The 27,466-nt window shown below is 40.5% G+C and overlaps 1 protein-coding gene across 2 annotated transcripts in view; it reads right to left on the reverse strand.

The window, feature by feature from the left end:
• syn2b (synapsin IIb) overlaps positions 1–27,466 on the reverse strand; it is a 117,653-nt gene that overhangs the window by 52,480 nt on the left and 37,707 nt on the right. For both annotated transcript variants that reach the window (XM_088338080.1, XM_088338079.1), the window contains exons 2-5: positions 18,976–19,033; positions 17,418–17,509; positions 9,506–9,662; positions 406–495 (exon numbers count right to left, since the gene is read on the reverse strand). In XM_088338080.1, coding sequence (XP_088194206.1) covers positions 406–495; positions 9,506–9,662; positions 17,418–17,509; positions 18,976–19,033 — 397 coding nt within the window. The remainder of the gene's footprint in view (positions 1–405; positions 496–9,505; positions 9,663–17,417; positions 17,510–18,975; positions 19,034–27,466) is intronic.

Raw genomic sequence — 27,466 nt, forward strand, 5'->3', positions numbered from 1 at the left:
TTGTAACAACTACTAATATTTACATGATTTGTACGGTGTGTATAAAATAAATAACATATAATCATCTTAAAATGATCGGTGTTAGTAAAGAGTCACAAAACGATGCACGTTTTATACTGAAGAAATTGTTGCAGAATTGTATTTATGTCTGTTTTTGTCAGAATAGTGGTGTTTTTCTCTCTTTTTTTTTAAATTCCCATGTACCAAAAAAGATTGTATATAAAATGCTTGAATGGAATTGTGTCTGTTGTGATTTTTTTCCCAAAGTTTGGAAGATTTTTTTTTTTCCAAAACGACTCAAAAATTTTAAAGGGGTTTATTTCCCCTCTCTAAAATTTTCCAGTTTTGTTTTTGTTTGTAATAATAAAATGATCCAATAAAAAAGAAGAAGTTAGAAATGCTTACCATGTCCTTGTAATTTGGGTAAAACGTCTGATCAATCACCGGGAACTTGTCAGCGCCCAGCCTCTTTTGATTGTTGATCAACTGGGAGAACTGGAAAAAAACAATTATGCAGTAATATGATTAGCTCTTTATTCTGTATATTTTCCATTTTGATTTTTACTTTAGACATTTTTTGCACATAACATTCCGGAAAAAATTAAAGATAACAAAGAAAAAAAAGGGATAAATCCTTTAGCGACCATATATTCCTTTTATTCTGTCAATAATTAAACCAATTTGGAGACACTCAGAATTAAAGTGTCACGATCAGAACGGAATCAGGAACCAAATGCGTAGCGTTCACCACAAGTTTATTGATAGAAAGAGGAAGGGCAGCGCTGGACGCGGGAAGCAAGCCGCTCACACAATCGGATCGTGATCTGAACACGGAAGTGGATCTTCCGGAGCGGGAGATGGCGGTGTCAAGGACGGAAAAAACTGGTCGATAGCCGGGACAGGAAAAGCAAGGTCAGGATCAAAAACAGGTCGTAAGCCGAGATGGGAGAGCAAACGTGGTTGGGGTCAAAAACAGTTCGTAGCCGGAGACAAACGGGGAGATCAGGAACGGACGGGTGGAAAAATGGGTGCAAAAAGCGGGAGCGACGTGAGTCGGAGTCAAAATGCTTTCCTTGTCGAAACAGAGGTTCGCTGACGGACTGACAACAGGCGAGTGAAAAGACCAATGAGGTAGCCCGCAGCGGCTGGCGCCAAACGAGCGGGCACAAGTGATCCAAATCAGTCATCATGACATAAAGCACAGTAATAAATTGAAACACAAAATGCAATATAGCTAGTTCAGTTATTTCATTTCATTCTATCAATATATTGGATAAAACAAATACATTATAAAATTAGCAAGTAAAGCTAAAATTCACCAGCTTTTTGAAGGTTTGGATACACCGGGGACAAGAGTGATGCCAAATACATATTATCATTATATTTTTACCATTTTCATTTGGCGGGCCGGATTAAAACGCCGCATGGGCTGTATGATTTCCCCGGGCCGTAGTTTGCACACACCGGTACAATCCCCCATTTTATGCTTGGATGAATATGGAATTGTAATAGTACGTAACTTCTATTTGACTCTTTTTTTTTGGTAACAGTTGTGTCCGTGTAACTTTTGTCATTTTAGGCCCTTAATAAGGTACATAAATTAAAATTGATGGGAAAATATTGTCACACATAAAACAGCTGGTTATTACATGTCCAATTTTGGTCAAGTCATGTTTATTTGTGACGCCCTTAATCACAAAGAGTCTCAAAGGGCTCCACAGACCATAGATTATTGCAAACTACAGACTATTATGACATCATCCCCTGATCTAAAACCTACATAAGGGAAAGGGAAAACTCAAAAACCTCAACTTGAGGAAAATGAGGAAACCTTGAGAAGGGACAACAACAATTTAAATAACGATGTATATAAAAATGTAAGGAAAATGACTGTCAAGACCAGAACAGGAGGAGCACCCAGATGCGTAACGTTTACACGCAAGTTTATTGCGATATAGAGGAAACACAAACACCAGCGATCCGGTGCTCGCTGGACGAGGGAAGCAAGCCGCTCATGGGATCGGAGCGTGTTCAGAATGCGGAAGTGGATCTTCCAGAGCGGGAGATCGTAGCGCGGTCAAGCGTGAAAAACATGTCGTTGGCCGGGACGGGAGATCAGAACGTGGTCGGGGTCAAAAAACAGGTCGTTAGACGGGATGGGAGATCAGCACGTGGTCGTGGTCAAAGAATGGGTCGTAGCGGAAGACAAATGGGGAGATCAGGAACAGACGAGTGGGATACGGGTGACAAATTGGGACTGACTGGAGTCAGAGTCAAAATACTGGCCTTGTGTAAACAGAAGTTCGCTGACGGACTGACAAAGGGCAAGTGAAAGCACTGAGCTTATATAAGAGGGGGAACCAATCGGGTAACCAGCAGCAGCTGGCGCCAAATGAGCGGGCACGGGTGAGTGCAATGATTAATCATGACAGACTGTAAGTAATATGTAGCAAGACCCTAGCGGATATAAAATATTGTTTCATTTTTAATACTGTCATCATTCAAGTACAAGTTCAATAAACGTGTAAAAGGCAACTTTTAAAACAAAGCCAGCCAGAAAAATCAAGCTGCGGCAGTAAAGCATAGTGTAAAAAGTTATGTACCATAGATAAATATTTAATGACTCAAAATATTTATCCTCTGGGATAAGAGTCACTGACACAGCTGTGAAAACTACAGAAAATAGTTCATAGGCTAAAAAAAAAAAGATAATTCAGTGGTGCTTTATTGCAACCACCCATTACTTGCACCGCTTATCCTCGGTAGGGTCACGGGGGTGCTGGAGCCCATCCCAAGCTTCACAAAGGGAGGCTGCGGTTTGTTGGTCTTGAACCCTGAGCCTCTGCACCATGGGGCTGCGCACTAACCACCCAGTCGCTGTGCCGCCCCACAAGGTTTTTAATTATTCAAAATTATGTTGACCGCCGTCTTCTTTGTATTTTGCAAGATGTTAAAAAACCCACCACCAGCAAGGCATAAGCGAAAGCAAAAGCGAGGCTGCAGGTCCGTCCTACTGCTATCGCTAGGGTATGTAACAACTCTCCTTCGCCACCCCTGCCAAGCCTGTATCTCACTAATATCAGATGCATTCGCCATGAAACAGATGACCTGGAGATACAACTCGTGGCAAACTGCTACATTCCTAACTATTGTATTTTAATCATCATGGAGACCTGGCTCCCAGTATCCCCGATGCTAGCGTGCAGCTAGCCAGCCGCTCTATACATCGCTTTCGGAAAATCTCTCCATTTTCGTTTTACTTTTGTATACTGTGATAACCGGAGATCTTTGATTCACCTGCAATTGTGTGTTCTGTTTTTATTTGTAGATCTAAAATTGTTTTTCTGTTACAGTCGTATAACGTGGTACCTCTACTTATGAATGTCTCTAGATGCGAAAGTTTCAGTTAACGACGTACCTTAATGAGAAAATTTTACCCCTACTTACAAAGGCGTTTCAGGATTCAAAGTCAAAAATACAGTACAGAAAAGCGCTGCCATTAGATGCTCCCAAATGTAAACAAACTGGCTATCGCTTAAAATCTGCCTGGCAACCCAGTGCACATAGAATAGAGAATAGAATAGAATATACCTTTATTGTCATTGTTACAAATGGGCTAACATATTGTGACAACGAAATTGGGCATGACACTCCAGTTTTACACATTCATAGTGAGGTATGAGCAAGAAGATAAAGGAACAGAGAAGATAATGTTATAAGACAAGGGGGATAAGGCTATAGTTATAATTTACATGGTATTTACACAAGAAATGTCAGCATGTGGGATGTTACATACAGGGTTGTCGTGATAACGTCGGTATCGTAACGGTTGTGCAATATTGCATTTGGTGCAAAGTCATCATAGTGCAAAAATAGTCAGCATGAAACAGGAAATGGTCAGACATTGTGCAATTTGAGCATTAAACGTAGTGCAGTCGACATGTGCAAGAACAAGACATGAGTAACATTATATTCGTATGAGGTAGTGTTGGCACGAGTTTTCAGTTTTTTGTGCGGTGTCTGTTTGAGCAGTGAACAAACATAGTGCAGACAGCATGTACGTGAGTACCATTTTACATACGTGTGAGGTAGTTTTTTGCAACAGTTTTCAGTTTTTTGTGCGGTGTCTGTTTAGGGTGGTAATGGCTGTGGGGAAGAAACTGTCTCTGAGTCTGTTCGTTTTTGCTTTGTGTGACCTGTAGCGCTTGCCGGAAGGCAGCAGGTCGAAGAGATGGTGGCCGGGGTGAGAAAAGTCCTTGATGATGTTTTCTGCTCTGCTGAGGTAGCGAGAGCAGGCAATGTCCTCCAGACTGGGCAGAGAGCAGCCGACGATTCTCTGGGCTGTTTTGATGATCCTCTGGAGCTTTTTCCTGTCTGCTGCTGTGCACCCAGCATACCACACCGTGATGCAGTATGTTAGGATGCTCTCCACTGTGGCTTTGTAGAAGGACACCTGCAGCTGCTGTTTTAGGTTATTTTTCCTGAGCAATCTCAGGAAGTGCAGTCGCTGCTGGGCCTTCCCTACCACCGCTCTGGTGTTTGCAGACCAGGAGAGGTCGTCGGAGATGTGCACGCCCAGGAATTTGAAAGAGTGGACTCTCTCTACACAGTCTCCCTTTATGATGAGTGGTGCTGGATTCCTGCCATTCCTTCTGAAATCCAGAATCAGTTCTTTTGTTTTTGTGGTGTTCAATATGAGGTGGTTTTCCGAACACCACGTTGAAAGTGACTCAACCTCATCCCTGTACGCCGCCTCGTCCCCTTCAGAGATGAGGCCGATCAAGGTGGTATCGTCAGCGAATTTAATGATAGTGTTTGTGGGGTGGGTCGGTGAGCAGTCGGAGCTGTAGAGGGTGAAAAGCAGGGGGCTCAGTGCACAACCTTGGGGGGAGCCAGTGTTCAGTGTTAGGGTGGGAGAGACGTGGGTACCGAGTTTCACCGACTGTGGGCGGTTGGAGAGGAAGTCCATTATCCAGTGGAAGATGGAGGGAGAGAGTCCTAGGTGTGCAAGTTTCTCCACCAGGATCTCCGGGATAATGGTGTTGAAGGCTGAGCTGAAGTCCAGGAAGAGCATTCTGGCGTAGCTCCCCCGGTGATCCAGGTGTTTCAGCACGGTGTGAAGTGCTGTGTTTATGGCGTCGTCAGTGGAGCGGTTTGCCCTGTAGGCAAACTGGTGGGGGTCCAGTGTGAGTGGCAGGGAGTTTTTGATGTGCCGGGACACTAACCTCTCGAAGCACTTCATGACCACAGGCGTAAGAGCTATAGGCCTGTAGTCGTTGAGGCTTTCCACTGATGACTTTTTGGGGATGGGAATGATGGTGGAAGTTTTGAGGCAGGGTGGGACGGTCGCCTGTGACAGGGACCGGTTGAAGATGGTGGTGAAGACCCCAGCCAGCGGATTGGAACAGTCCCTGAGTACCCTCCCTGGTACTCCATCCGGACCAGTTGCCTTCCTGGGGTTTATGGTATTCAGCGCACGCCTAACTTCGTGCTCCTGAAATGTGAGGGAGTTGCTGCTGGTTGTTGGTGGGTGTGATGTGGCTGTTTGTGGCCTACCAGCTTCAAAGCGAGCGAAGAACTGATTAAGGTCCTCAGCTAGTGAAGCCTCAGCCTCAACAGTTGCCAGGTTGTGGCCTCTGAAGTTGGTGATGTGTTGGAGGCCCTGCCACATCCTCCTCGGGTCTTTTCCAGCGAAGAGGTGCTCGATCCTCCTTGTGTAGGCTGCTTTTGCTTCCTTGATGCCTCTCTTCAGGTCAGCCCTGGCCACCCCGTAAAGAGCCTTGTCTCCAGACCTGAAGGCGGTGTTGCGGTGTTTGAGGAGGGTGCGCACCTCGCTGGACATCCAGGGTTTTTGGTTTGGGTAGGTTTTGATTTTTTTATATACTGTGACTTCATCCGTGCAGTAACGGATGTAGGATAAAACAGTGTCAGTGAATTTCTGGAGGCCATGGTGTTCAAATACCTCCCAGCAAGTTTGATCAAAACAGTCCTGCAGCTTGGAGAGGGCTCCCTCAGGCCACGTTTGTATTGTCCTCGTTACAGGTTTTGTTTTCCTTCGGATGGGGGTGTATGAGGGGGTAAGGGATAGGCATAGGTGATCCGAATTTACTAGGTGGGGGAGGGGGGAAGCTTTGTATGCTTTATCCCAGCATGCTGTCCGTTTCACCGTCACAGTTCAGAGTTCAGAGAGAGGAGCAGGATGCATTCCATCACAATGGCGGGGAGGAGGACGCAGCCCAGACTATAATGAGACATTTTAGCAAAATTCCCTGAAGTCTCGGAATTTGTGGAAAGAAATCAATTTGTGGAAAGGAATCACCTGGGAAAAGTGCTGACAAGTCGGGCTACTGCTACGTCTGCTTTGTGCACTTTTGACGGCTTGTCAAAAGCCGGCAAAAGAACATGTCATTGGATCAGTTTTTCAAAAAAAAAAAAGATAAATGAATATTTGCAACTTTATTCTTTGGTTTTTTTCTTTCATTATACGCCTCTAATTTTATGTTTATTGTGGAGAAATCTAATTTTAACATGTATTTGTTTCATGTTTTTATGCTTTTTTATGATTTATTTAAAAATATATTATACACTTGCGGGTCTTGGAACGGATAAGTAAATTTACATTCAAAATTAATCTTTACTTACAAAGTTCTCAGGTTACAGAGCTACTCCCAGAACAAATTAATTTGTCAGTAGAGAGACCTCTGTATATTATGTGTTACTGACATAATATAATAAATAATAAATGTTTCTACTTTGTGGATTTTGACCATCGCAGTACTTTTTGGGAACACAACCAGCGCGAAAAAACAAGGGATTAGCTTATAGCCATCGTGTCTCACGACCTGGATGTTAAACGAACACGCAGACGAAGAAAAGTATGTCCTACTTTAAGACACAAACATAATCATTCTGGTTTCTACAGCATTGTCTCTGGAAACAGGCAGTCGAAGCAACAGTTATTGAAGAAACCGATCGATGAATTCATCTTACGGGTCTTTAAATGATCTGCCTCAAAAATCAGTATTCCAAAATGAGCTTACTCTTATCGTTCAGGCTTTTTTGGAAAGCGTTATTCTCTGGTTTGTAAACGTCCAACGAAAACGACTATATCGACTCTCTCGTTTAAATAAACGAAACAGAACGCCGCGGGACTTTTAGTTTACAAAGCCCCCTCATTACCTTTCACCCTTTTAATTCCTGTTTTAATCACTGCAGCAGCTCTTTTAGGCAGTATATTACATTAGTTGCCCCCAAGGCATTAGCTGCCAAGCAGTCAGGATCGGTCAGGATCATTTTTATCCATCCATAAATCCATTTTTTTTATTGAAAATAATGTTATATTGTTCTTTCATGCAATGCTTATAATAAGTGAAATAATTTATGTTTTGGTTTCATTGCTTGTTGTCAGCATCATCTAGCGGTACATTTAGTCACTGCAATTTTGTGCGTGGTTACTTAAAAAAAAATCAGGAAGTTGTGTTTGCAGAAGGTACAAGACAGAAGACAGAGATTTTCTACCTTCTGAGTTATCGCAAATCTTTGAGGTTGCATCACCGGTAAGTTTGACTTACTTTTGTGTAATCATGCAAGGCGTCGACCTGCTTATTGGGGGCATTAGGGATTCAGTGTCTTGCCCAAGGACACTTCGACATATAACACGGAGGATCCGGGAATCGAACCTGTGATCTCTTGATCCCAAGACGGGCTCTCTACCTCCTGAGCTAATGCCAAAAGTAGCAATTCAAGTACTTAAGTACTTGAGTAAAAGTATTTGGTGAAAAAATGTACTCAAGTACTGAGTAACTGTAGCAACGTTGTATTGATTTTTATGAAACAACCAATCGGATCATCAAATTATCAAAGTCCATCCAATCAAAAAACTAATGCATTTAATTTAAAAGTAGATTAATCAATGTATATTCGAGTGCTTTCATAAACAATACAAAAAAAATTGTATAAATCAAATAAAGAAATTAAGCACATGTAGCACCAAGTAGCACATTTTTTATCTGAATGGGATCTGCGAACAGAACAACAAACTAGCCTATGAACTCGAACAAAGGAGATGTTGCATATTGTAGCGAGTGTTTGGAGCCCTTTTTAAGGAGAACATGCTTTTGATGTGAGGCCAGGGCTGCTCCTCCTCTTCTGTGTTTTCATAGTCACAATCGATTAGCAACATTTTCGATCTCTTTCAAGTCAAGTCATGTTTATTTGTGACGCCCATAACCACAAGGAGTCTCAAAGGGCTGCACAGACCACAGATTATTGCAAACCACAGACTATTGTTACAACATCTCCTTTTCTAAAACCTACATGAGGGCAAGGAAAAACTCAAAACCTCAACATGAGGAAAATGAAGAAAACTTGAGAAAAGACCACACATGAGGTAATCACTACAAACAGTTTTCAGACATGTTTATCACTCCATTTGTAAAAAGTGTTATAATCGTGTGAGTATCGGAAGGTACTCCGAAAACAACTTCCCCCTCCTGCTAAAGTTGAATATGGTCACGTGACGAGGCTGCTACATATGATTGGTTAAACATGGAAAAGCCTGCCGGAGGTCTCCACGATGATAAAAGCGCCTTAGCTTAGTCATACAGATGTGTACATACGTGGAGGGGACTTATTAAGTAACGAAGGAACAACCTTATTGTCGCCTACTGTAGCAGAGTAAAAGTACCATTTTTTTCTCTTCCCAAATGAACTCGAGTAAAAGTAACAGTAGTGTCGTGATTACCTAACTGGAGCCACCTGAGGTAATCAGCTGGCGTGCTGGATTGCGCTTCCTGATTGGTGGAAGCTTTCTACTTAAGCTGTCAGCGTCCAGAAATGGACGTTCGAGTGTACTCCTCGTTTCCATGAGTGAGCCTCCAACATTCAAGGTACCCACGATCCCTTTGTCTATTCCAAGCCTGCTTCTCGTTGCCTGACCCTTTTCTGTTACAAGTTTACGATCTACTCTCCCGCCCCGGCCACCGACTTACCTGCTACGTTGCTCGTCACGCGTTTCACCACGGAGCTGCCATTCCGTCCAAAGAGGCTTTCTGCCACCAAGAGCCGACGTCTCAAGCCTGCTCCACCGACCCTTGTCCAAATAAACTATAAAACTGACGCTATTGGATCCGAGTGCTTGTTCTGGTCCCTGACAAGTAGGGAGATTTGGAAATACTCCTAGAAGTACAAAATTTCCCAAAACTTACACAAGTAAATGTTACGGGGTAAATGTACTCGGTTACTACCGACCTCTGATTTTCAGTTTTACCCTTATGAATATGATTAAAACTGCTTGACACAGCCATGTGTGCATAGTCCTTGGTAACAGAAAGGTGTTGGTCAAAACCATAGTTGCAAAGGTACTGCAGTTATATTGTTCCAATTTTAACAAGACAGGAAAAACAAGTCCCATACTTTTATGTTTTTCTTATTCTTCCCTTTAAAAATTGTCGTCTTTGTTGTTCATGTGTTCCAATACAATATTCAGGTTCATAAAATTACTTACAGCCCAAGGTTTGTCGCAGAGGTTGTAGATGGAATCCAGCGAGTTGACGGAGGGAATGCCGGCATACTGGAGACCGATGATCAGGTTTCGGAAGTCTTCGTTCTGGGCCATGCTGAAAGCGTGTTGGCGCACCAGGACAAAGTCTGGTCTGAAAGACCTTCACAAGGGCAATAGAGAAAAAAATCAACAAGTGGAGAATTATATAAAGTAGATTGAATGGGATAGAGAAAAGGATGGGGGAAGTCCTGATACCAGGACACCAGCATCAGTGCAGAGATTAGCCTTGTTTCAAATTTTAGATACTCGCGACGACTGCTGATACAAGTAGCGGCTGTCCTCTTGTGGTCATTGTACAATCGGGAACTACAAATTAACAGAAAATTTTAACCGTCATTCATTTTAAAGGGACAGTGTGCATTAATCACCCAATTTCCTTTTATGTGAGTTGGAACCGAAAACAAATGCTAAAAAGCACAAGGTAGAATACAGGCTACAGAGACTCAAAGTGACCAAAAAGCACGTTATTATCTTCTATTTTTTTTGCCCCAATCTTTCGTGAGTTTTTTGGGGGTTTCCTGGTATCCGTAGCTGCAAGATGCAGAACAATTATATCAGCTCCCTCTAGGTGAGGCTCATTTTATGGAAAATGCATTCAGATTTCTTGATCTAGGACTAATTAAAAACATACATTTAGAAGATCGTTTATGTATTATTAGTTATTAATCAACTCAATAGTGTTTTTTTTTCTGCCAGAAGGGCGCTTAACAACGTCCCTGTAGCATTTATTGAAATTTAAATGTAGTTCTTTTGTAATCTAAGTAATTTCCGGACAAATTCAAATGCATTGTTGTTGTGGAATGCATGTGTAGTTTTGCATCAGACTCTGGTATCGGTATTGATATGAGTATTGTTTTAAAAATGTGGTATCAAACATCCTTGCATTGATAAACTAGAAAAATAAACCTAAAAGCTTTTTAATAATTTTTTTAAATGTAAAAAAATATATATATTTTTTATTTCAAACAACTATAATTGTTCTGTGGAAGATTATTTTGGTGTGTTATTTTGCATATATTTTTCTTATTTATGTTTTTTCGGATTCTGTCAACTGGAGTTTTTTTTCCCAGTTTTAAGCTGCAAGAATTTATAGAAAATATAGCAAAATAAGGTAGAAATACTATACTGAAAACGAGTTGAAGACAATTCCACTTGGAAAAATAACAGTTTTTCGTATTTTTTCATAAGTGTTTTTACTTGTGTTTCTACTTTTACCGCGTATAATGTGCAAGATTGCATAGGACGCCTGTTTTCATTGCTTTCCTCCCACAACGCAGCTGATTTTCTTTTAACAGGACCAATATTTATCAGACTTGTTGATGAGCTGCAGCCGCGTTGACCCAGGGAGCTCAAGGGATCGATGAAAAGGAAATGCCCCTTGCTCTCTTTGATATTTCTAAATGTATTCTCAGCAAGCCAAATTTTGTACAATGAAACCTGGGCGATAAAATGATAACGATCATTATATCATTTCTGCCATGATAAATAATTAAAACGTTCAATAATGGTCAAGTAGCCTAGATGGTAGTGTGCTCGCTTTGAGACTGGGAGGTCGCTGGTTCGCGCCTCGGCCGAGACATACCTAATTGGTATAATGGCGGCGCCCTCTGTTTGGCTGCGGCTGCATCGACTCGCTACAACGGGTCAGGTGTATCGACATTTCGTTCTATGTACATTGTTACAAAGAATGACAATACAAAGGAAATTATTATTATTATTATTATTATTAATATATTTGAACTGTAATTACACCACCTGAACACGGGAGAAAATGGGGGCGCTAATGCAATGAAAACGCAAGGTCCAGACTAAAGATTCAGGAGACAAAGAAGGTGATGGGGCCCACCCAATTATTTTGCAGGAGTGGCGATGGTGCAACTCACACAGAGTGAAAGGAAAATAACAACACAGTCAAAATGAGCGGAAGAGAACCAAAAGATAACACCGGTATATCCACTGTAAAAGTCAAAGACAGGCGAGGCCCTTCTTCAGATGTTTTGAGGTACTTTGGAAACTTAGAGTCCGATAAAAAACAGAGCAGCATCTAATGCAAACTTTGCAACATGTGGCCACCAAGAAGATACGACACTGTTATTCCATCATTTAAAACAATATCACTCACTAGAACAGGGGTCTGGTTAAAGCAGCATCTCATTTTGTCAGCTTTCATTCAGAGGCAACAATTGGACGTTAAACGGCAAAGAAAAAGAGATAATTATCTATGTTGACTGATAAAAAAAAAGTATATATATATATATATTGTGATAAAATTTTTGTCATATCGCCCAGGCCTACGTACAATTTTTTTATGCAGTCTGCATGGAGAAAACAATAAAATCATTCACATGGTAGATGAGCTCAGGGCAGGCCAATGACGAGTGAGCACAGTTATCTTGAGATTTCCTCCTTTATCTCCACATGTGAGCGCCAAATCTTCAAAATAAAGTATTAAAACCAAGAGTGATGTAGTTAACATAGAGCAAGACAATAAGGAGCAACGACTCACTCGGTGTGACCACCGGCGGCTGTTAATGCGGTGAGAATGCTAATCACACTGAGAAACTTCAAGTCTTCAGTTAAAGAGGACATTACAATTAACGGGAAGGCCTAATCTCTTCATTACTCACAAGAAGAAAAGGGCAGACTTACATTTTCATCAGATGTGACCAACAAGCTCAAGGTCGTCCAAGCTGTAGCGACCATTTTGTCTGAGGCTTGCAAAGTGGATGCCTGGCATAGTTTTAGCCTTTTCCTAATAAGCAGTGTTTCCGTATTAAAGTGGATAGCACGTTCGCGTAACACGAGAAAGGTCCCTGGTTTGAGACCAGGGACAAGCATTTGTTGGTGGGGAGAGGGATGGGCACCACCTGGACACACCACAAAAATGGTGCCCCCAAGATCCCAGTCGTTAAGGGATACAGCCAGTCTTTCAAGAAGTCTGTCATCAAAGGCTACGCTTTACTGGTGAAATGAAATGAAATGATCTGCATTTATATAGCGCTTTTCAAGTCAAAGACTTCCCAAAGCGCTTTACAATGTGCTCCACATTTCCCAATAGCGGCCTTGCAGCCATGTAAGGCGCTAACCTGCTTATTGGGGGTATCAGGTGTTCAGTGTCTTACCCAAGGACACTTCGACATGTAACACGGACGAGCCGGGATTCGAACTGGGATCCCTTGATCCCAAGACTAGCGCTCTACCTCCTGAGCTACTGTAAGATATCCTCTGGTCTGATGAGACAAAAATTCATTTTTTTGGCTCGGATGGTGTGAAGCATGTGTGGTGGCAACCAGGTGAGGAGTTCAAACATGCTTTTGTCGTGTCTAAAGTCAAGCAGGGAGGGAAGTGTAGTAGTCAAATTAGCAGCCGTTTAGATTTAAGTTAACTATATGTTAGATTGACCATTTAACAGTCTAATGGCCAGGGGGACTAGACTATTGCGGAGCCTGGTGGTCCTGCACCGCACACTGCAGTACCTCTTCCCAGAGGCTAGCAGAGTGAATAGTCCATGATGGGGGTGAGAGGGGTCCCCGGTAATGTTCTTAGCATGGGATAAGCAGCGCTTCTGGCCAATGTCCTGAAGTGTAGGTTGTCAGCAGTATCAAGTTCCTAGGGGTGCACATCACAAACAAACTCACCTGGTCCGTGAACACTGCATCTCTGGTTAAGAGGGCACAGCAGCGCCTGTACTTCCTGCGGAGGATGAGGAGAGCCCACCTGCCCCCACCATCCCTCATCACATTCTACAGGGGCACCATAGAGAGTATCCTGACCAGCTGTATCTCTGTGTGGTGTGGAGGCTGCAGCGCTACCGACTGGGGTAGTGTGAGGAGGGTAACGAGGACAGCGGAGAAAATAATCGGGACTACACTTCCCTCCATTCAGGACATTGGCCAGAAGCGCTGCTTATCCCATGCTAAGAACATTACCGGGGACCCCTCTCACCCCCATCATGGACTATTCACTCTGCTAGCCTCTGGGAAGAGGTACTGCAGTGTGCGGTGCAGGACCACCAGGCTCCGCAATAGTCTAGTCCCCCTGGCCATTAGACTGTTAAATGGTCAATCTAACATATAGTTAACTTAAATCTAAACGGCTGCTAATTTGACTTTTGCACTAGTGGCAGTTTTTTTTATAGCTTGCCACTCCTTGCACATTTGATCTCTGCACTATTGTTACTTACAGTGTTATTACTTACAGTGTTATTGTTTACAATATAATGGTACTGTGTACCTGACTTGTTAACCTGACTGCCCATCTTGCACATCTGGTTAGCGTCTCTTCTTGCACTATCGGCACTATGGTAAATAACACAATACAGCTTTATTTATATCTGTACACTGAAGGACACTGAGGGAAACTGTGGGAGTCAGATCCATCGACATTTCGTTCTGTATACACGTGTACTAGAATGACAATAAAGTAGATCTGAATCTGAATCTGAATCTGAATCTGGAATGTCATAGTTTGGGGTTGCGTGAGTGCAACTGGAATTGTTCATTTGCATTTATTAAGGGAAATGCAACCTCAAGCCTGTAGTGTGAAATACTGTCATAGAGAATGCTCCCCTCCCTCCAGAAACCAGATTGCAGGGCAATGTCCCCGCCTGACAGTGACCCCAAATACACCTCTAAGAAGGCTTTTCTAAAGGGGCTAAGGGTAAAGGGGGTGGGCGGGCAAAGCAGATCTCCAGATCTAAACCCAATAGAACATCTTTGAAGCATCTTCAAGCGAAAGGTGGAGAAGCACAAGATCTCAAATATCCCCCAGCTCTGTCATGTCACGGAGGAGTGGAAGAGCATTCCAGTGGCAATTTGTGAAGGTCTGGTGAAATCCATGGACATGAGGATTAAAGTGCTTCTGCAAAGTCATGATGGCCACACAAAATTTTGAACTTCAGGAACTTTTACTTTAGGGTGTACTCACTTTTGTTCCCAGGGCTTTAGCTACTAATGGCTATATTTTGAATTTTTCGAGGGGAATAAATGTTCACTCCTAAATATGCTTTACACAGAGGACTTTTTATTGTGTCAAAGCGATGTTTCTCTAGTGATGTTCTTTTAAACATTATGATGAAATCCCAGCAGAAATGTGAGGGGAGCACTCACTTTTGAGACATACTATGGTTGTAATGTTGACTTATACAGTATATTTGTATTTTGGTTACATTGCTGCGTTTTTTCTGACTCTCCTGACTTTTGTTTTATAACAGTTTCAATGAAATATTATTTTTATACTGTTAAATTTAGCATTGTACTTGAATATTTTTAGTTCCTAAAAATCTGTGTTGATGCGAATTATAAACTTGCTCAAGGGGAGAAGGACTCGACCCTAACTTTTTGTTTGGAAAAAAAAAAAGCCTGAGTTCCAGTATATGGATAAACTCAGGATGAGTGTTTGAAATAGGGGTCAGCAATACTGATCCAAGCCAATAAGTGGTAATATTGACCAATACCGATCCGATTTGTTTTTGCTTGGAAATATCATGATCATTGAATGATTATACCCTAACCCTTGAGTGAATTTCTAATTTCAATAAAAACAGCACAAAAATGTTTCATTTTTTAAAATTAAATTATTAGATTAGACAATTCCAGCACACTTCAGGTTTTCTTTATTTTTAGGATGAAAATGGTGAAAGTAATTTAAGGACTGTTTCAAATACAGTCCAAATGCCAAACCAAACCCCTCAAAAAAAAAAAAAAGAAGTTTATTCCTTAGAGCAGGGGTCAGGAACCTTTTTGACTCAAAGAGCCATAAAAGCAAAAAATATTAATTTTATTTTGGGAAAGAGCCACACCATATATTATGAGACAAATTTACTAAATTGCTAAACCCGCGCCCCAGACAAAAGCTTAGTCTTCAGCACATTTATTTTTGATGATATGATAAAAATTATGAAAAGAGAATAATGCCAGAGCCCCTGTCCCAAAATCAACAAACATACCACTTTAAACTTGTCTCTTTCTTGCAATTACTCAAGATCGGTTAAACTCCTTTTGACCCTTTTTTTCATACATATTGGTTTCAAAACCAGATGCAAGCAGTTATCGTGTAAAAACGTCACAACGTTCTGCAAATAGGGAGCCTGATGAGCTCACTTTTGGCGAGAGATGGGAGGGAATGCTTGTACTTTTTGCATAGCTCCACCCATCCCTCCCACTCACCCAATCAAATGACTAAGTTCTCTTCCGGTGTTTTGGCGTATTTACAGTTCTGTGGATTCATCATAAAGTATCTGAACACAGATTATATAGTGAACTTTTAAATAAAGGATTCTTTAGCGTTGTACAGCCAAAACGAGTTTTTTTCCCCCTTTTTTGTGTGACACATTGACTGTAAATTGTAGTGAAAAACGTGCCCTATATATACTGCGAAGTGTTTCCTTTACATTTAGCTTTGGTTTGGCTTTACGTGTACCTGAATAGGATAGACAAACCCGATTTTGAACGAGAAGGAGACATTTTGCATGCAATCAAATTGGTCTCTGAGCCACAGATACTCATAGAAAGAGCCATATATGGCTGGCGAGCCATAGGTTCCCGACCCCTGCCTTAGAGAGTCACATATGTAACCGTGCCACGGAAGCAGCTTGACAGGCTGCAATGATGATTTCAGCCAGAAGATGGCATCAGCAAGTATAATATTTTTAAGTTACAGGCCACACCTTTAAATAGTATAAACATGATGTACCCTAAGTACAAGAACGACGAGCAGAAATGATGGTTTGAGTAAAACAAGCTATCTTTGAAGGTCCAATGTGTAATAATTGACCAATGGCACTGTGTTTTCTGCTACGAGCACAGGCCAGTGATCTATATGGCAGAGCGTGACGGCAGAATGCCGGAAAAATGGCGCTGATCTAAAAAGGGATTCCACGGTGAAAAAGAAATATACATTTCTTGACAATGATTTTTTTGGGGGGGATAAAATTTAACATTGGTATGCTCGTTTATATATTTATACCATGTTTTTAAATTATGATGGATGACAGTTTTCTTTTTACCACCAGGAGAAACTATCAAAAACAAAGGTTATGGAATTTGGACAATCCCACTCTGGACTCCAAATAAAAACAGGTCGTATTGATCATTTTGGGCATGCAAATCAATTTGTTGTCGGGTAATATAAAAGGAAGGTACTGGGCGGCAGTAGCTCAGGAGGTAGAGCGCTCGTCTTGGGATCAAGGGATCCCAGTTCGAATCCCGGCTTGTCCGTGTTACATGTCGAAGTGTCCTTGGGTAAGACACTGAACCCCTAATACCCCTAATAAGCAGGTTACATGGCTGCAAGGCTGCTATTGGGAAATGTGGAGCACATTGTAAAGCGCTTAGGGAAGTCATTGACTTGAAAAGCGCTATAGAAATGCAGATCATTTCATTTCATACTGTCCTAAATATTGACTTTCATTTTACAGGGAAGTTAATGAAGCAACACATGAGTACGTTTGATAAAATTTGGAATACAAACATGAGAGGATTTATATTCAGCATTTAATTTGTTGCCTAAAAAAATCCTATCCAAACATATCTTCGATTGATTAATCGAGCAATAAAAAGATCGTTTACAGATAAGACTCATCTGTCTGCCGATTCATTGCACTTGGCAGATACTGATGTGCAAACAATAATCTCTAGTCGTGTTAAGCCCCTTCTCCCCTAGATCTCAGTCATCATAAACAGAGTATGAGTGTGCATACCAAGCAGCCACCAAACATAATTACACTACTGCTGCCCTCATTTCCTGAATCACTTAGAGAAGCAGTCTCTTAAGTCAAGCTTTACTAGCAGCAGAATTCTACCGAGGAAAGGATTTAATGCATGCAAATCTGAGAACACCGTGATATGGTTTTCACCTGGCCGCTTTCGTTCCGCCTCTGATGACCATCATGTCCACGGTGCAAGTTCCGTTTGAATGTGCGATGAGATTGATGTCGGAGAACTCGGCCTGGAGAGAGAAGGGAGGGAGTGAAGACAATTTGCTTCAAATATTAACACACGTTAGGGTAAGACTGACATCAATTTGATGTAATTTGTCATAAATTCAGCAGAGAAGCTAGGACGACAATTGTAGGCCTAGTCAAAAGTAGTTCGCTCCCTAAGAACACGCACTTGCTTTTACTTTGAGGTTTTTCCTTTTAAATTGAATTTTGCTCAGTTTCAACGTCAGATTAAAAAAAGATCACGCTCGTGATGTTCAAGTATTCTAGATATTCTCGACACTTTGTGTAATGGTGAATGGGGTGTTCTATTCTATTGTATTCTAGTGCAAACACCCTAACTACAATTGATGCCAAGTCTCTTTTCTATATCCTCAAAAGGCAAATGATAAATTCTTGAATTCAGTCAACAGTAGTGGTTAGCAAAATAAAAGAACAATTTACGACGGTAAAGGTAAGCTTGGGCATTTTTCTTTTCGTGTTCGGCAATGCGGGTAGTCATGTATGTGAACATCTGCACTTGTTTTGTAATTCCAACCGATCCATTTTTACCAGTTAGTACTGCTCAAAATCTATGTAACCTTTGGTGGATACTAGTCATCACAATTTAAAAGCAATTGCTGTTTATTTTACTTGCAAACAAATATTTTTAGTATTTTGACATCAAATACAACTTCTAAAATGTATGTCAAAATAAAGTGTGTTCCAAAAGTCACATTTTGACATTGAGTATCTCGGAAATTAATAAGGATATGCAAACATCCAACCATACATTTTCTGCACAGCTTAGCCTCAATAGGGTTCGGTAGGGCCATGGAGCCCATCTCAGCTATCTCTGGGAAGTGGACACCCTGAACTGGTTGCCAGCAAGTGGCAGGGGTCACCGAGACGGACAACCATTCTCACCCTCATTCACACTAGGGACGTTTTAGAGTCCCCAATTAACCTGCCATGCATGTTTTTGGATTGTGGGAATTATTTTTATAATTATTTTAAAGTTATTTTGGATTTACCTTAATTGAGAATTTTTGCAATATTTGTTACATTTTCGAGTTAAGGTAAGATATTTTTAAGACCTTTTTTTATCTGCATGTAAAGATCTAAATTTTGCACTCACAAAAATCACTTTTAAAGGTTTAGTAACCTTTCGTTGTTTGTAGTGGTTCAACCATAGATAAAGTACATACTTATAAAAATAAGAAACATTAGTTGGACTTATCACCAACAAAAAAGGGGTGATCACTGTATAGTTCTACTTATTTATTTTATAAGTTTACATAAAAAAAATATTAATATTTAAATTTAACTATATTCAAGTTGCAATTATTTACTAATATATTTCTTATATTTGCAGGATCGAGCTGTTGTAAAAGTGACCATAACATATATCATTCCTATTCATTGAGACGATGATTCACATTTAAATGATTTCAATTGTAGTTGTAGCAAAGAGTATAGTATAGTCATATTGTACCTGCTCCACTTTGATGTCATACTCGCCAAAAATCTTCTTTCCCCGAAACACTTTGGCCCTGAAAGAGAAAACAAAAAACATGTTTTCATGAGCAAATTGTAGGTGGCCACTCTTCCCTCCTGTGAAAAATACAGACCGGTTATAAAAAAATCAGAGCGAAAAACGCCAACTTATCGAATTTTACATACAGACGGGTAAAATGTGTGCTCGAGCTAAGCAGCTCCGTTATTACAGAATATTCTGGGCACAGAAAAAGCCCATATATTTCCAAAGTACAAAAATGCCTCACGAACCCTTAAAAACAGGCAGTGTATGAAAAAAATAAAACCTAAAGTACAGATGTATAGTGTGATTTTCCACTTCAAAATGGCCCTTTTGTATAAACATGTTTTCGCACGTACTGATAGGCTGTCTTCTGACATATTTGAAAAAATGTGAAAGCTGAATAATAACAACTGAATAAATGGATATTTTAAGAGGTCAAATAATTACTCCCAGAGAAATGAATGAAGAAATTATAAATGACTGAAGTAATTAAGATGTGATGAATAAAGAAATCATACAGTCATGACATGCAGTCCATTCACACGACGTCTTAGAAAACTGACTTCCTGTATTTGTCTGCCACTTTGCAGAAGACAGATGATAGAACAGATTACATGAGATCGATCAGGATGAAAAGGACGCTGCCGGCCAAGCTGCTTGGTACATTTTCATTATATTACACAGTGCCGTAAAATAGATCGCAGATGGCTTTCATTACATGCCTGAGCGGCCAACAGTTTTAGGCTAAGTAAAGCATTCGTGAACGAGTGTGCAAAATATCCATTTTTTTGCTTACTCTACTCTATGTTATTCATGCCCCTGAGTCTCATTATTGAAAATCTTTATATCAAAACATGCGTTGTGCACAAGTAAATAAAAATCCCCTTGTTAATGTGCAAACACAACCAACTCGCCTGAATTATACATGTGCATTACATTGGCACCTTGGAACTCGCGCAGAGAAATTCTTCTCGTTCGCGCGGTTCATTAGGATCAGACCATCTGTGATTGAAAAAAAATACCACAAGGACGAAGGTGGTTGTACGGAATCAATAAACAGCATCTGACATTGGAAGTGAAGTGTAAGGAGGTCGGTCTCCCCAAAGTATTTGTATATTTGTTGTAAGTGATAGAGTGCCCATCACACGTGGTGTCCCACAGGGATCAATAACGGGTCCCTTGTTTTAAATAGATGCAGTTTTGTGTCTCCTTAATGATCTGACAGCTGTCGTGACCACAAACAAACAATTGTTACGTAAGATCTCTGTGCTAATAATTGCAAACATCAAGTTAGAAATTCTTAAAGGAACAGTGTGCGGTTTGACCACTAGGTGTCACTATGTTGTGTGGTGCAACCTAAAAAAAGTGCTAAAAAGCACAATGAGGTATACAATCTACAGAGACTTAGAGACCAAACAATCATTTGTCATTCTTATTTTTTTGCCGAGCCTTTTGAGAGTTTTTGGATACCTCTAGCATCAAGATGGTGGACAAGTTTGTCGGTTCCTCATGGTGAGGCTCATGTTATGTCAAATAAATGTACATTTATTGACCTATGATTATTTAAAAAAAATATTATTAGAAATTTACCAATATTTTTTTTTCTTTATTATTCAGATCAATATATTTTTAATGGAGGTTTTTCCTACCAAAGGGCGCTAAAGAATGCATTTTGTATGTTGTAATTCTTATACAGAGCTGCCAAACATCAAAAATCCCATCATATAAAGAGGATTTTCAGATTTTATTTCATTTTCCCCATAGTATCTTTTATGAGTTCCCTTAATAAGTTGAAAGTTATTTTGAGACAATGCTATCACTTAAAAAGAAACCACACACCAAACCTGCTGTTCCTGCAAGTAAACAGCAGATGGCCCTAAAGCTCAACAATTAACCAAGGAACAATCAACATTGTTGGTCAGTTTAATGTTTACTAGACACCCATAATAAGGAGAGAAAACAACAATGCATATTGAATTTACAAGGAGGACAGGGAGAGAAACCTTGAGATAAGAAAAGTCCAGCCTGCACTACCCTATTTATCTTCATAGAGCATATTATTTTATGACATGTTTATTTTTTAGTACAAAACAATACAGGTTACTTATACGAGCCTTAAACTTACAGTATATAAACCATAAACATACAAAACATCGCACTGAACCCACTTACAAAAAATTTCAACCTACGAACGATCGTCCAGAACTCGTTCGTAGGTCGGGCAGCGTCTGTAATCGTCTTTGATACAAAAATGAATCCTCTCTCAAGAGTTTGGGATTCACAGAACAGCAACATAACTGACCAATAGCGACAATAGTCAAAACAACGGACAATAGAGTGCAATAATAATCAAAATAACGAACTGGCATCCTTTGCAAGTGTCCAATCACAGACATAAAGAATAAACGTATCAATTGTCAATACAAAAATGAAGACTGCTCATTTTTTGTCCCCTATTTACGTAGTTTTTATAGAAAATGCAATAATTGCAATTTACTTTAAACTGGCATAGTAAACTTCAGAATATTCGTAGTTTTAGGTAGCCCTGCTTACAATATATTAAGAGGAATTTACATATTTTTTTCCAAATTAAGCAATGCCCACTGAAAGGTTGATGATGCGTGGCTTTAGCATCAATGTGTTAAGCAAGTGTTAGTCCTTCGAACTATAAAAAACAAGAACTTTATGACATGAAGCTAATGTTGCGTTTAATTGAGTGATTGATTTAGGACAGCATAGCTGAGAGATATGCAGGAATAATAAAATCGGTACTTGAATTTTGATAGTATTCTGAGTCTGATAGCCGGGTAAAGGAGCACATAATCCGATTGAGGTCTTAGTCAAGCTGCGTTTCCTGATTGGAACCGTTGAGTTCGTCCTTCCATTTGTCGATTACTCTTGCACGAATAAACAATTGAGTAACCGGATTACTTTTGCACATCGACAGTTTACATCTTTCAGGATATTTTTATGCTCTAAGCACTGTGGAACTTGTAGGACAGAGACGATAGATACATGCTAACTCCAGCTCACTCGCTATCGTTGAAAGTACTTAAAAAGTGCTCGAATTCGGCCATGAAAGAGATGTGCGAACCTTAACTCTAGAACCACCTAGCTTATATGTGTGCATGCTAGGGCTGCACGATTAACCAAATCGAATCGACACAGTGATATGACGTAGTGCAGTAGTGAAACCGCAAAGCACTTCGGTTTTTTTCAAGGTTTTGTAGTGAGTGATAGAGTTTTGATGATGAACATGCTGCAGTAGCACATAGTACATTAGATTCCACTAATTGCCGACATGTCATGTTTACAGCCTTAAAAATATGTGGATTATTTTTAGTGTACAATGTTTACCTTTATAAATCGTGCACACTTTCTTTTTGTTGTTGTTGTTGTTGTTCACTATTTTGGTGTGGGTTATATTAAGTGCATACATTTTATCTTTTATACTGTCCAAATGTTCTTGATTTTTTTTAAGATTTCATTATTTCCTTTTTTCAAATGTTATTTATGTCAGATGTTGACTTTGTTTGGTTCTGAAGACATGTCAAAATAAATAATTGGAATGTTATCTTGTGATGTTTTATTTTGAAAATTCTCCAGACCACTGTTTTAATGGGCTTAAAGTGCTATCTAGTGCATTTCATAGGTGGGTGGCTACTTCTATCGATTGAGGAATTGAAAAGTAAAAAATGGTCAACAGAAAGCAACCCTAACAAAGCCTGCCAGAAGATGGTGCTGTTTTCTCTAGGTTTAGCATTTCAACAAAATTAGCACAGAAAATGTACTTAAAAAAAAAAAATCGAAAATCGCAGCGAAATTGCAATACCGTTCTGTAAAATCGCAATTAGTTTTTTTTTTTTCCCAAAATCGTGCAGCCCTAGAGTATGCCCCTGTACACAAACACATGCATGGATGTTCGTAAACAGTAATCCCTCGCGGTTAATGGGGACCAAAACCACCTGTGAAAAGTGAAATTCCGCGAAGTAGCGACGCCCCTTCAAAAATGCTTAAAAAAAAAAAAAAAAAAAAAATTATTATTACTTAGACCTGCGAAGCTCTGAACCTGCGAACGTGGAACCGCGAAGTAGCGAGGTCCCACTGTAATACACCATGTGCCATGGTGGAACGGTAACCATTACGGGATGTACAGTGAAATCAGCTATTTGACACAATGATGAATGTGCAATTGCACCGATTTAATATCAACAGGCATGTTCCGATGTCCTTAATGCATCACACTGCTCGGTAAAATTGATGTGATGAGCTCTGTTGACTCGATTTTCAGGATCATTTGATGCAGCCTCACTTTCAATATCGATCGCTGGAGTCCCAGAGTCTGAGATAGCCGAGGAAGGGTGTGTGGTCTAAGCCGGAGGGATCAATGCAGGGTAGCCGGAGGATTAACAGAACAAAAAATGCATTGCAACAATGTGTTTAAGTGGCAGCTTCAGAAAAATATGATTTTTATTCTAAGCTATAATTTAGCATGCTGCCTCATAGGAGCCACGTATCAACTGTGGCCAAATGTACCATTCGATTCAAGATGCGGCATTTAGTTTTAAACACACTTAATGGGAAAGGAAATTCTGAAATTGGAGAACTACCTATCTCTGGGGATTCATAGTTTGTAACACACACACTGTATACAAACGCTCCCCTACTTAAGAACATTCGAGTTACGAAAAACGGTAGATACGAACATTTTTTTTTCGGGTTGTCAAAAAATACTTGGACATTGCTGTAAGTTATATTTTGTATTGTGCTCCTTTTTCACAGTACACTACAGTACTGTAGTGCTTCTTTCCGCCGATACTGGTGTGTGGTGGCGCTGTAGGAGGTCACCCAGCATCCACTCTGAAGAAGAAATCCGACTTCCTCTTTCTAGTTCGTGTGAAAACACTCTATGCTGTATCTCCAGCGCGCTAAGAACTTTGACATTTTTACTGTTTAATATCTCGTGCATCGATTTAAATATGGTTGGTGTAAAGTGTAAAGAAGAGGCGAGCCGTTTCTTTTTAAATGAAAGTGGAATAAGAAAGATTAATCCAGTTTACAAAACGGTGGGATCTCTTTTTTTGGCCACTCTCTAACACAGAGGAGGACCTCTTGAAGCTCATCTTCCAAAAGTAAGTTAAACGTAACTTTATCTTCATAGAGCATATTATTTTATGATCGTTCGGAACGTCCTTAAGTAGGGCATCGTCTATACATTAAATCGAAATACAGTATATGAATAAAAGCACTTTCTCCCCTCCTACGTAAGCCACTAAAAACATTACTTTCCCCCTGCTCATTTTAAAGGGACACTGTGTGATATTGGACCGCTCAATGTAGCAGTATTGGGTAGTGCAACTGAAAACTACCAGCACAAGGAAGAATCCAGACTATGGAACTCAAAGTGACCAAACTGCCCCGTTTTGCTTCTATTTTTTTTCGCCCAGCTTTTCACAAGGTTTTGTGGCAGCAAGATGGCGTACAATAATGTCAGCGCCCTCTTATGTTATGTAATATAAATGATGATCTGCATCTATATAGCGCTTTTCAAGTCAATGAAGACTTCCCAAAGCGCTTTACAATGTGCTTCACATTTACCAATAGCAGCCCTGCAGCCATGTAATAAACCTGCTTATTGGGGGCATTAGGGGTTCAGTGTCTTAACCAAGGACACTTCGACATGTAACATGGCGGAGCCGGGATTCGAACCTGCAATCTCTTGATTCCAAGACGAGCGCTCTACCTCCTGAGCTAATGCAAACTTTCAATCTCTTTTTTTAAAAAGCAAGTTTATATAATAGTTCATGTATTTGGCTTAATAATACATAATGTACATATTTTTTTTGTTTTTGTTTTTTATAAATGAAGGTTTTTTTTTTTGGCCAATAGGAGGCCCTAGTTAAGACACAATGTCCTTTTTAGTAGTATATGTCTTAATTTACTACACCGAGATAGGAAGCTGTGCCGTTGCTGTCTCAGACTTTATTGACAATTTTACATAGATAGATAGATAGATAAATAGATAGATAGATAGATAGATAGATAGATAGATAGATAGATAGATAGATAGATACTTTATTCATCCCCGCAGGGAAATTCACATTTCCAGCAGCATCCCTGAGCTAAGAACAGTACAATAATAAAGCAAAAAGAATACAATATGCAAATACCCAATGTGATGTGCAAATGCCCACTGTAGCGTGTTGTATAGAATATCTAAATAGTGCTAGACATAATACATTGTGCAATAAATTCTGTAATATGCAATGTAGGGGGTGTGGTTTAATGTGGGCTTTTACTCTGCCGGGTAGAGTTAAAGAGCCTCATGGCATGAGGGAGAAAAGATCTCTTCAGTCTGTCCGTAGTACAAGACAGTGGCAGCAGTCTGTCGCTGAAACTGCTCTTGTGTCTGGAGATAATGCTGTGTAGTGGATGCGATGGATTGTCCATGATTGACCGCAGCTTTTCCAGTGCCCGTCTCTCAGCTACTGTTGTCAGGCTGTCCAGCTTTTTGCCCACAGTAGAGCTCGCTTTCCTAGCCAGTTTATTGAGACGAGAGGCATCCTTCTTCTTGACGCTGCCTCCCCAACACGCTGTCGCATAGAAGAGGGCGCTTGCCACAACTGTCTCATAGAATATTTTCAGGAGCTTTTAGCAGATTTTGAAGGAAGTAAAGTCGGCTTTGGCCTTTCCTACATAGAGCTTCTGTGTTGGCAGTCCAGTCCAGTTTGTTGTCCAGCTGCATATTACCTATGTTTTAAAAAAAATGTTTTTCACTACGTTTTGTGTATTGTTACCCAATGCAACATCGTCTGCTGCCCGGTCCTCCTGAGAGGGAAATGACCACTTGTTTGGCCCCTTCGCATCGTTTGTTCATTTTCACATGTTGAGGTTTTGAGTTTTTCCTCGCCCGCACACCGGTTTCAGATCAGGGGATGGGATGGGATGGGATAATTGTGATGGTGTAATTGTAATTGACAGTATGTGATTAAGGGCTGTACAAATACATGTGACATATGTGTGTGTCAAAACCTTTCTCTGTGTACAGCTTGTTAAAACGCAGCGCAGCATCACGGGGTTAGCGCTGATTGCGACACGGTTCCTTTAATGTCAACGTTGAACGCTTGGGCAAAAAAAAAAAAAGGCAAGACACTGATTGCCCGCATCGACATCGTAAGACTCAAATCAGCCATGTTGCCTTTAGCGAGCTCCCCTGTGGTGAGAACGTGGCGTGAATTATTTAAACGGTAGCACAGTAAGACTCCAAACACCTCTGTGTATTTTTGGAAACTGCACCAGTATTCCGAAGACAAGGTGTGTCACCACTGAGGATAAACAGCAGCTTTGTAGCTATATGTCAGAGCCCATTTTAATTAGATGTCACTGTCATTACATCCGGGTGCATGAACGTATTGCCCATGGGCACCAGGGCGTCATGATTACTGACGATCATCACCTGTGCCAGCTCATTTGGCGCCAGCCGCTGCAGGTTACCTGATTGGTTCTCTGTCCCTTTTTAAGTCCAGTCCTGTCACTATCCAGTTGTCAGTCCGTCTTCGAAACTTTGTTGTTACAAGGCAAGCATTTTGACCCTGACTCCCGCCTGTCCCGTTTTTGCACCCGTTTTTCAAGCTGTCCGCTCCTGATCTCCCCGTCTGTCCGGCTACGACCTGTTTTTGATTCCGACCGCGTCTGCTCTCCCGTCCCGGCTTTCGACCCGTTTTTTGATCCCGACAACGTTTTTGCTCTTCTGTCCCGCTATCGACCTGTTTTTATCGTCCCTGACACCGCCATCTCCCGCTACGGAAGATCCACTTCTGTATTCGGATGAAGATCCGATTGTGTGAGCGGCTTGCTTCCCGCGTCCAGCGAGCACCGGATCACGGCCACTGCCCTTCCTCTTTCTATCAATAAAACTTGTGGTTAATGTTACACAATTGGCTCCTGATTCCGTTCTGGTTGTGACACAGGGTGAGGTGACTGCGGACATGTCTTGAAAATAGCTCACCTGTGCTGGGTCATTGGGAGTTTCTTGTTAAATTAATTTTGTTTTGGTTTACTGAATCTGTTTAACCATACTACCAACAATCAATCTGGTAATAACATAGTGACAACATAGTAATAACATGATCAATTGTTATTTTAGAAATGCATGATCAAATGAGGTGCCCTTTGCGCTAATGAGCAACAAAAGTAGCTCTCAGTCTGAAAAAGGATCGAGGCATCTGCATTAGATGTTGATAATGGGAAACGTAAAGTCATTTTTCACCCATTTTGCAGTTGTCAGTGACATGTTTTTGTTAAAAATATTCTGGTGATTTTATTTAAATGAGCTACAAAAAATGATAATACATAAATCAAACAATAGATAAAATTGCCAGTTGATATTCCTCCTATTTTTCCTACTAGGTCTAAACTCTATTTAAAAAAATAAAAACAATACTTA

This window comes from Urocampus carinirostris, chromosome 6, assembly GCF_059441175.1.
Source record: "Urocampus carinirostris isolate Australia breed hairy pipefish chromosome 6, RoL_Ucar_1.0, whole genome shotgun sequence".
NCBI lineage: Eukaryota > Metazoa > Chordata > Actinopteri > Syngnathiformes > Syngnathidae > Urocampus > Urocampus carinirostris.